Source organism: Bison bison, unplaced genomic scaffold (genome assembly GCF_000754665.1).
Source record: "Bison bison bison isolate TAMUID 2011002044 unplaced genomic scaffold, Bison_UMD1.0 scf7180017864317, whole genome shotgun sequence".
Taxonomy (NCBI): domain Eukaryota; kingdom Metazoa; phylum Chordata; class Mammalia; order Artiodactyla; family Bovidae; genus Bison; species Bison bison.
The window spans coordinates 3,309,530-3,321,080 of NW_011494889.1; the positions used below are offsets into that span (position 1 = coordinate 3,309,530).

Here is an 11,551-nt window from a genome sequence, read left to right on the forward strand (position 1 = left end):
TTTTAACCAGCACAGCCACATTTATCATTATGACTAAATAGGTTTTTAAAAACATATTTTTTCTTAATTAGTTGTGACCTTGGATCAGTCAAAGGAATAACTGCTTACCTTACAGAGCCTTTATCCAATCAGTACTTGGTTATAACTTGTCAACTGGGAAATATCCCTGGCAAACAGGAAGAAAAAGCTTTTCATTTCCCTATTAAATAACTTTTTAACTCACTTGTTTTTTTTGTTTGTTTGCTTATTTTAACTGGAAGTGTGTCCCTTTTGACCACCTTCACCAGTTTTGCCCACCCCAGACTCCCTTAGTCTCTTCAGTTATTAAGATCATGCTCACATGTCTGCTATAGGCTTTACCAAAGTAAAATGACTTCTTAAATCTTGAGTGTATCCATTATCTGTGGCTGTAGGTCATTGAGGCAATGGGTAGTCAGAATCACTCTCCTTTCTTTTTTCCTTTCTCTCTTTTTCCAATGAGAAAGTTATATGTATCTGTCATGAAACTGCACTTTATAATATAGCCCAAGTGCAACTTTTGACAGAAGTATCTAGAGTATACCATCAACAAATAAGCATAAAATGATGTATAAAACTTCATGGGGAAATATCATCTTCATACATTGCCAAAAGTAAATGTCTCAGTAGGTAAAAACTAACCAGTGTTTAAATTTTCACATGTATTAGCCACTGCCAAAATCTGGAAGCATGAAGGACTACATACGCATTATCCAGTCCTTACCTGAGGACGACCCTCCTGAGCTCCTAGAATTACACCCTGAGGCCACAAGGGGTTTCAGGGAGATCCAGGCCCAGAAGTTCATTGATAATCTCATTGGCATGCAACCAAGATTTACCATCACCAACCTCGTGTTCAGGTAAGAACTCACCAGGAAAAAATATTAGTTGTAAACTATTAAATATTCATTTGAAGATATACAATATATTACTTACAGAAAAATACAGTCAAAAAACACAGAAACTAGATTCTTCAAATGACAGAGAAGCAAGTTTATATACACAGGAGCACACACACACATATAATTACCAAGCCTGTAGTAGGTTCCAGATAAATCTTCATTGAGTGAGTGAATTGTACCTGATGGGAGGTATTTTTTAACTGAATCTGTATAAATATGAAATGTTATATTTACTTCTATAGGACCTATACATGCATGTGTGTGTGTGTTTGTGTGTGTGCTCAGTCACCCAATAGTGTCTGACTTTTTGGGGCACCGTGGACTGTAGCCTGCCAGACTGCTCTGTCCATAGAATTTTCCAGGCAAGAATACTGGAGTGGGTTGCCATTACCTATTCCAGGGGATCTTCCCGATCCAGGGATCAAACCCCTTTTGTGTCTGGCGGATTCCTTGGCAGGCAGATTGCTTACCCCTAGGGCCCCCTGAGAAGCTCACATTTTTTTCTGTATACCTAGAAAAGCTCTGAACCCACTGGAATCTTGCATTCCCTCAGTCTTTCTGTCTCTTTAGACAACACGACTCACGTTAAAATGACATTTGGGGACGTCCGTGGTGGTCCAGTGATTAAGACTTCACTTTCCAATGCAGGGGATATGGGTTCAGTCCCTGGTCGGGGAGCTAAGATCCCACATGCCTCATGGTCAAAGACCCAGAACATAAAACAGAAGCAATATTGTAGCAAATTCAATAAGGACTTTTTTAAATGGTCCATATATTTAAAAAAAGTTTTTAATGACATCTGACTGGATTTGGCTATGACTTCAGCTATTTGTTCATATCCATCAAGATCAAATCTACTGACACAAAATAAGATCATTGGATACTCATTTCACTGACAAAATGAACATATATTAACTACCTGTGACATAGAAGGAAAGCTGACATTTAGAGATAGAAGACTATGCAACTGGAACTCCTTCAGTATGTCCCCGGAATATCACGTTGAATTTCCTGCAGGCCCTACACGTTTAAGGATTAATTCTGCACTTTTCTTTTTTTAATGAGGTTGACAACAACCCCTGCTTTTTTAGGGGGTGGGGGCACCACGCAGCATGCAGGGATCTTAGTTACCCACCAGGGATGAAACCTGTGCCCCTCTCCCTGCAGCGGAAGCAGCATAGTCTTAACCACCGGACCGCCAGGGAAGTCCAGTTCTGCACTTTTAGCGTTCAGTAAATAAACCAGTAAGAGATGAGATGATTATAAGGGAATGCTTTTAATAAGCAGACCAAATATGTGTCTTAATATCCCTTTGGTCATGTGGAGAGGCTACGATTATTGCAGTTAGGCCACCTTTGCTAAAAAGTTTATTAGAAACTTGTTTGTGGGACTTGACTTGAAAGATCTCTCACATTCAAGGTAATGTCTTCAGTGGTAAGCAAATATTGCACTTAGAATATGAGTTTGATTTTTTAAATCTTTCGATCCTTCAACCATTTGGATGAGTTCCACTGAGTAACCCTACTTTAATGTCAAAAACAAAGCATAATGACAAAGCTAGGAAAATGTTAGTTCATGCGAGTTGCAAACTGTCTCAGAAGCAGCTCTTGTTGTTGTTGTTTTTGTTGTTGTTGAGTTGCTCAGTCATGTCCAACTCTGCGCAACCCCATGGACTGCAGCACTCCAGGCTTCCCTGTCCTTCACCATCTCCGTCTTCCCTGTCCTTCACCATCTGCGGGAGTTTGCTCAAACTCATGTCCATTGAGTTGATGATGCCATCCAACCATCTCATCCTCCGCACTGTTAAACTAAATACACAGCTTATCACCAGATTATCACTTACTTCAAAGGACCACATTCATTCAGCTGTGTGAAACCTGGACTGTTTGCTGGAAAACCAGTATATATACATATGTGTGTATATATGTATACAGTTACACTAGTATATAGAGTAACAGAGTGATGGAACTCAAAAGAGGTGTACCCCATTCCCTCTTCATCCACTGTACAGGGAGGTCCTATCATCTCCCTGGACCCTAACTTCCTCATCTATAAAAGGATTCCAAAGACCTCCTCTGTCTTCAGTGTTTGTATGGCCTTGCTTACTACTACCAGACCTATACACATGCTGTTCTCTTATCGCCACCACTGAGTGTGTTACCAGGAAGCCCTGTGTATGAACACAGAGGAATCTGACATGCATTTGAATAACCTATCAAGCTACTGAAGCATCCTCTGTCTGGTTGCCTCCTCGTTTGCATCCCAGTCTTGGTACTTGTTTCATGCCAATGCATTCAGATGAATACTTTTCAAAGAAATCTTAAGAAAACTTTAAAAATATGTATCTCCTTGCAAATGTCTGAAGTGCATTGGGCAGTTTTCTCACCTGTAAAATGAAATGAACTCCATGGTCTCTGTAAGTCTCCATGGTCTCCATATCACAGTTCTGTGGTTCCATGAATTTGCATATACCTTCAGATGGGGCCCACATAGAGGGCCCTCCCAGATTAGACAAGCCTATATCTCCTTTTTTCTTTTGATTTCCTTGCAGTCGTGAGAAGAGCAAGGATGAGCTGGTGATGGCAATTTTATCGGACATGCTAACGCGGCTGCCACTGTCTGTAGAGAAAGAAGAATGGGCTGGAACTCCAAGCACACTGAAGTACATCATGTTAAGCCCCATCTGGGAGTCTTTTCATAAAGATCCCAAAGGTAAGCCTGGGACATGACCTTTCTCCCCTCACCCCAGCCTCCTCAGGAAAGGACTCCAGCATCAGAAGGACAAAAGTTATTAACAAAGTAGAAAGGCCAATGTGAGATGGAAAACTAACTCCGTAATGCCCTCTTCTCTCTCCAAGCTGGGTGATGGGGAGCAGAAGAGAAAATTATGGGGGCAGGGGTAGACAGGGGGAAGGTCCATGACCCCAAGACAAAAAGTAAAGGAGTAATAACGATGTAGAAAACCAGAAAGGAGCAAGTCTGCTTGAGAGAGTCTACAGAGCTTTTAAGTCTCTGTCCTTTTTGCATCTCTGCCTGATGGACAGCATTTTGGACAGGGAGATTTAGATGGGCCCTCTGACCCTCTCCAAGCTGGGAGACTTCTGAACTCTGAGGAGCAAAGGGGAGGGAGGGACGGCAGATCCAGAGAAGACAGAGCAATCCTCATTGTCCAGAGTTGGCTCCACACCCAGCTCTGAGAGGCCAAAGTGTTGAACTGTGGTAATTTACCCTATTAAATTTTCAGCATCCATACTTTAACCCTTTCAAGAGATTCAACCGTTGCTGTTCACCTGAAACTGTCACAACATTGTTAATCTGCTACACCCCAATACAAAATAAAGTTTAAAAAAAAAAAGATTCATTTTGGAGCCTACAAGCTAAACTAATGGTTGAAAAAGTCAAAAGAATAATAATATTTCATGACACAAATATTTTATGAAATTCAAATCTGAATTCCCACAAATAGAGCTTTATTGTGGTGCAGCCATTGTTTGTTTTCACGTTGTCTATGCCTGCACCTGCTCTACACTGGGAGAGCTGAGTATCCCACAAAGCCCGGGATATTTACTAACTGGCCTTTTGTAGAAAATAGTTTTCAGTCCTTGGGCTACTCACATCAAACTCCTTTAATTTCCAAACCTTACATCTCTCCAAGTAAAGCCTCATCTTATCTGAAAGATGCCACAGTTTTTTTCTCTTTTTAATCCAGGCTATGATCCACTTATCCACTGTGTCTTGCTAACCTTTTTGATCCAAGAAATTGAAAGATTTGATCAGTTGCTATCTATTATACATAAGTCTCTGAAAGATCTTCAACTTGCTATAAAAGGAGAGATTATCCTTACCCAAGAATTGGAGGAAATATATGATTCTTTTCTTAGTACAAAAGTGCCCAAACTGTGGCAGGTAAGCAATTATCCTTTCCCATTCACATGCTTGATCGAAATAAATCCCCTAGTTCTAGGGAAAGAGTAAGTTAACTATGGTATAGACTCATGACGAAATATTATGTATCCATTAAAAGATGTTGACTTTTATATATACTTTTGGTGACAATATATACTTTTGGTGTGAGTATATATTAATAAAATCTGAGAGGGCAATTTGGCAATTCTACTTAAATAAATTTATCTAAGAGATGTTTGTTGCAGGGCTTTTTATGTTTCAGCATAAAGTTGAAAACAACTCGAATACCTCTTAATGGAAATCTGGTTAGATAAATTATGATATATTCAAATAATAAGGTATGTGTTATATGCTAGAAAGATCTCTCAGATGTATTGTGAAATTTTTTTAAGTTTTAGAACACTAAGTCATTTTTAAGGATTATAAAAATATGTATACTTCTATAAAACACACGCTTACATAAATGTGTGTAAAAACACATATGTTTTAGATTCAAGAAACCCAAGTTAAAATTTTGAAATTTCAAAAAAGGGAAAAGCACTGGGCTGACAGCCCCATCCCACCCTGACTAGGGCATCCAAGAGGCACATCAAGGAGGATGGGACTGAGAACAGGCCCACAAGGAGAGCACGGGCCTGGCAGGGGCCAGCTGGCGCCCAGCACCAAGCTGAGCTCAGGCCCAGGTCAGCTCCACGGCAAACTCACTGCAGGCCGAGGTCTGCTGGGAACCAGTGGCTGGAGGGAACCAGGCAGCTGTGTACAGTGGGATGGGGAGAAGGTGGGGGTAAAGGGATGTTGCTTGTACAGAGGGCTGATGGCTGTAAAAATTTATTTTGAAAATTAGGAGCTGGGGTGAAGTGTGTGCTGCCTCAAAATTCTGGCCTCGCTTGGCCCTTTTGCCCTCTGGCAATAAATTGTTTCTATTAGCCAAAAAAAATTCTATAGGCAAAAAATAAAAGATCATAAGAACATATCCAGAATGCAACCCAGAGAGACTAAGAATGGAAACTATGAAAGAGCTATGAAGATTCACAGAGGGCAAACAGACTGTCCAACATTAGTTTGATTGAAGTTCGGAAAGAGAGAAGAGAGAGGATGAAGCAGAGGCAGTAATTAAAGGAATAAGGGCTGAGAATTTTCCAGAATTGATAGATGTAAGAAGTTCAATGAATCCCAAGCAGTAGACATCTTTTTTAACTTATGCATAGATACATCCTAATGAACCTGCAGAAAATCAAAGAAAAACTCTTCAAAAGCAGCTAGAAAAAAGTAACTTTCAACGGAATGGAAATGGTATCTCCATCGTGTCAAATGAACTGTTAAACTAAAATTGTATATACAAAACTTTTGTTTCAAAAATGAAGATAACGGGAATTCTCTGGAGGTCCATTGGTTAAGACTCTGCCCTCCAGTGCAGGGAGTGAGGATTCTTAGCTCCCTGGTGTGGGAGCTAAGATCCCACATGCCTTGTAGCCAAAATAAAATAACAGAAGCAATATTGCAGCAAATTCAATGAAGACTTTAAAAATGGTCCACATCCAAAAAAAATCTTTAAAAACAAAAATGAAGATGAAATAAAACAGACCAAAACGAAAAAATGCTGAGAGAGTTCATCATTAGCAAATGCTAAGGGAAGCCCTGAATGCCTTTCCTTATTTCCAGCAGGAAGGTGGAAGGAGGTAAAGGGGGAAGCTCTGAGACATGAGAAGGAATGAAGAGGTGGAAAAGTGGTAAATGAGGTGGTGAATAAATTTTGACAAAAATAAAAAGCAACAACAATATTAATATCCAGTGGGATTATTTTTTTAAAGAAGGATAGAATATTGAACATTTTGAAATGGAAAGGTCAAGAATAGAAAGGGTCAACAATAACATATAAGCCAAGGTTGGGGAGGATATGGAATTTTTAGGTCTCAGAGAAGGAAGTTAAAAGTAATAATAACCCATAGATTTTTACAAATTAAGTATGCATGCTGTAATTTTTAGGGTAATCACTAAAACAATTGAAACAAATTGAAGAGGAGGGAGAAATGCTTGTTATATTATTTTGTGAATAAAAAAAATTTTAAAGATTCAAAATGGCATATACAGTATAATCTCAACAATATAGAAAGTATATAATCCCCTGCACATGAGTATCAAGACACATGTACAAAAGTATTCAGAACACCATTATTTACAATGGTAAAATACTGGAGACAACTGAAATGTGTCATCCACAATAGGATGGAAAAATAGACTATACCAACAGTGAAAGGGAATGAACTACAGCTACAAGCATCAGCAGGATATGCTCAAAAAGAAGGATGAAATCACACACACACAGACAGACACACAGTCAATTCTTATTATTTGTGAATTACATCTTTGTGAAATTGCCTACTTTCTAAAATTTATTTGTAATCAAAATGGGTGCAGACACATGAAAAGATGCTCAACATCATTCGTCATCAGGGAAGTGCAAACCAGAACCACAGTGAGGTGTAATTCCACATCCTACTAGGGTGGTTACCTCCCAGGCGGCACGACTGTGAAGAGTCCACCTGCCAGTGCAGGAGATGCAAAGATGCAGGTTTGATCCCTGGGTCAGGAAGATCCCCTGGAGGAGGAAATGGCAACCCACCCCAGCATTCTTGCCTGGAGAATCCCATGGACAGAGGAGCCTTGCAGGCTACTGTTCATAGGGTCACAAAGAGTCAGACACAACAGAGCACTCACTCGTGCTCAGGACGGACAGAATAAAAATGCAGACAATAATAAACATTGCAAGGATACAGAGACATTGGAATCTTCATATACTGCTCTTGGCAAAATGGTGTAGCCACTTTCGGAAAATAGTATTTTATTTCCTCAAATAGTTAAACATAGAGTTGCCATTTGACCCAGCAGTTCCAACCCTAGGTATATTCCCAAAAGAAGTTGAAACATGTACCCACACAAAAAAGCTTGTCATGACTGTTCACAGCAGCAGCATTCAGAGCCAAAAGATGGAAGCAACTCAGATATTCCTGATGAATGGACAGAATCCTGATGAATAAATTATATGGTTTGTGAATTATATCTCAATAAAGCTATTTTTAAAACTTATAGTAGAAAACATAGAGTTTAGAGAAAGCAATGACAATTATAAATACTTAAAAACTGAGTGAAAGCTGTGAAGAGAATTGAGATATTGGATCTGCAAACTGCACACACTTAGAATCATAAGACTTCGCAGCTTGAAAGGATCTTGGGTTCCTCTGCTCCAATATCCTTATTTTACAGATGTGGAAACTGAGCAGTGGAGCGGCTTCGAGACTCACTGAGAAAGTTAAGTAGTGAAAGGGCTGGGAGTCACATGCGTTCAGATTTAAGTCGAGAGAGCGTGGCTCAGTTGGAATCCTCTAGGTTTAGTTACCTATGGGTGAAATGAGGGCATATCTGACCGAATGGCAAGAGCTGAAATTAGCCAGGGAGAAATGTATGGCTTGGACAATTAGGTGTACAATAGTACCATTTAGAGACAGAGTGAGCAGAAACAGAGGCTGTTCGAGGGCAGATGCTGACATCCTGTTTTGGACATGAAACATCTCGAGAAGCTAAGGGAGGCTCCCAAGTGAAGTTATCCAGGAGAAAGTGGATGAGAGTGTGAAGCAAGATATTGGTACTATCAGCTTAGACAAAGTGGAAACCACAGTGAATTAGATCTGAGAGAATGTAAAGTAGGGAGAGAAGAAGGCTGAGGGAATATTAGGCAACACCGCCTGAAAGGGAGGGAAACAGAAGGAATCAAAGAATGAAACCCTAGAAGTAGAGAATTCAAGAGAACGTTAGGATTGAGTGTGGACACAGAAGTCAAGGCAGGAGAAGGAGGAAGTAATCAACTTAGTCAAAAGCTGCAGAGAATACAAATTAGACAAATGAGAGGGATGAGTCTAGGGTGGAATCATGAATATGGAATGTATAAGGTCCTTGATGACTTCTAATGAAGACTTTTTTTATGGTGGTAAGAATGATCAAGATCTATTCTCAGCAATTTTTAAGTACAAAATACCATATTATTACTATGCTTTGCTGCTGCTGCTGCTGCTAAGTCACTTCAGTCATGTCCAACTCTGTGCAACCCCATAGACGGCAGCCCACCAGGCTCCCCCGTCCCTGGGATTCTCCAGGCAAGAACACTGGAGTGGGTTGCCATTTCCTTCTCCAATGCATGAAAGGGAAAAGTGAAAGTGAAGTTGCTCAGTCGTGTCCGACTCTTAGCGACCCCATGGACTGCAGCCTACCAGGCTCCTCCATCCATGGGATTTTCCAGGCAAGAGTACTGGAGTGGGGTGCCATTGCCTTCTCCGATTACTATGCTTTAGATCCTCAAAAGTGATTCTTCTTCTTATGACTGAAAATTTGTACTCTTTGATCTACATTATCATATTTCCCCCTCCCATCTACTTCTGGCAACCCTCATTCTTCTGAGGAACATTGTTTTTATATAAAATTTGTGTAGAGATTTTATCATGAAAAGATGTTGAATTTTGTCAAATCCTTTTTGTGCATCTATTGAAATGATCATAGGATTTTTATCCTTCATTCCTACATTGTGGTGTATCACATTTTTTGATCTTCATGTTTAACCATCCTTACCTCCCAGGGCTGAATCCCACCTGATCACTGTTTATGATCCTTTTAATCTATTCTTGAATGCAGTTCGCTATTCTGTTGAGGATCAAACAAGCAGGATTGCATGTTAGGTGGCTTGTGTATTTAAGATAGAAGAATGTGTTAATAAACAAAGGGATGGAAAATGGAAGTGGAAGCTTCAGAAAAGCAAAAATAGTCCAGAAGTGCTGTGCAGTGCACAGGGGCAGGAACCAGCTTGACTCGAAACTGGAAGGAAAAGAGATGGGGGAAAGAGAGAGTGGATGGAGATTTATAGAATTTTGTATAGGGAAAGGCCAGAAAGTTGAGATTACTTAGACTTAATGGCCTGGAAAGGTAATCTTCCCAGATAAGGGGAAAGAAGTGGGTGGGTAGAGGGGTGGGCAGCAATGAAGACTGATTGGAGAACTTAAAAAGAACGAGGAAAGACTAGCCAGGATGGAAACTTGCAAGTGTTTTATCCAAAGCACTGTTAAGATCGTGCTAACTTGCCCTGGTTAAGAGTTTTCAGATTTCTCACCAAGTGCTTTCAGTTGGAAAATAGCATCCTCTTGCCAAGTTATCTATTTCTGGCAATTGAGTCTGTCGCCAAAGTGTACAGACATATCCTTAATGACTTAAAATGATGTGCCTGTTTCTCAATCCCAACAGAAATATGCCTACAAGTCAAGTAAAGCCCTGAGTTCCTGGGTGAATGACCTCATCCAGAGGCTGAACTTCTTTAACACCTGGGCCAAAATGGCGTATACTGCAATGCATCATCGGTATGTAGAAAGGCTGCTCTACGTTTCTGCATCATTTTTACTTTGAGCTTAATGGTTTCACCATGTAATTTCACATCCTTGACCTCTGAGTTCTCACTGCAACATGTGAATTTAAACAAAAGAGGTATTCTTTTTTTTTTTATCTAAAAAATTTTATGATATTTTATTTAAGGTGCAAATGTGTTAATTTCAGTATTCTTTAAGCGCTTGGGGTTTTTTATTTTAAATTTTATTTAATTGAAGGATAATTGCTTTACAGAATTGTGTTGGTTTCTGCCAAACATCAACGTGAATCAGCCATAGGTATATACATATGTCCCCTCCCTCTTGAGCCTCCTCCCATCTCCCTCCCCATCCCAACCCTCAAGGTTGTTACAGAGCCCCAGTTTGAGTTCCCTGAATCATACAGCAAATTCCCATTGGCTATCTATTTTACATATGGTAATATAGGTTTCCACGTTACTTTCTCCAAACATCCCACCCTCTCCTCAAAAGGAGGGATTCTTTTATTCAGTTTAGGAGGAGGAAGCAGAGGCCTAAGAACTGGAGAGTTCCTTCCAAGGTCACTTTACACTAAGAGACAGATGTAGAAACAGAACGTAACACATTCCTCTTTCTGTTACGCTACACTGCGTCATGTGACACTAGCGGGAAGAAATGTGAAAAGAAATAAAAGCTAAATACATATAATTTAAAAAATTTTAATATATAGCACAAAATAATTTGAAAGGCATGACAGGAATTCACATTTACGGAGTGCCTCACAGGGTGCTGGGCTTCCCAGGTGGTTTGGTTCAGTTCAGTCCAGTCACTCAGTCGTGTCCTACTCTTTGCAACCCCATGGACTGCAGCACGCCAGGCCTCCCTGTCCATCACCCACTCCCAGAGCTTGCTCAGACACATGTCCATCGAGACAGTGATGCCATCCAACCATCTCATCCTCTGTCATACTCTTCTCCTCCAGCATCAGGGTCTTTTCCAATGAGTAAGTTCTTTGCATCAGGTGGCCAAAATATTGGAGTTTCAGCTTCAGCATCCGTCCTTCCAATGAATATTCAGGACTGGTTTCCTTTAGGATGGACTGGTTGGATCACCACAGTTCAAAAGCATCAATTCTTCAGCATTCAGCTTTCTTTATAGTCCAACTCTCACATCCATACATGACTACTGGAAAAACCATAGTTTTGACTAGATGGACTTTTGTTGGCAAAGTAATGTCTCTGCTTTTTAATATGCTGTCTAGGTTGGTCATAACTTTTCTTCCAAGGAGCAAGCATCTTTTAATTTCATGGCTGCAGTCACCATCTGCAGTGATTTTGGAGCCCA

The 11,551-nt window shown here is 40.2% G+C and overlaps 1 protein-coding gene across 1 annotated transcript in view; it reads left to right on the plus strand.

Moving 5' to 3' along the window:
* Window positions 1-11,551, plus strand: part of DNAH14 (dynein, axonemal, heavy chain 14) — a 376,195-nt gene that overhangs the window by 353,987 nt on the left and 10,657 nt on the right. Inside the window, exons 78-81 of the mRNA XM_010852937.1 lie at window positions 688-878; window positions 3,472-3,632; window positions 4,630-4,826; window positions 10,113-10,225. Of these exons, the coding sequence (XP_010851239.1) occupies window positions 688-878; window positions 3,472-3,632; window positions 4,630-4,826; window positions 10,113-10,225 (662 nt within the window). The remainder of the gene's footprint in view (window positions 1-687; window positions 879-3,471; window positions 3,633-4,629; window positions 4,827-10,112; window positions 10,226-11,551) is intronic.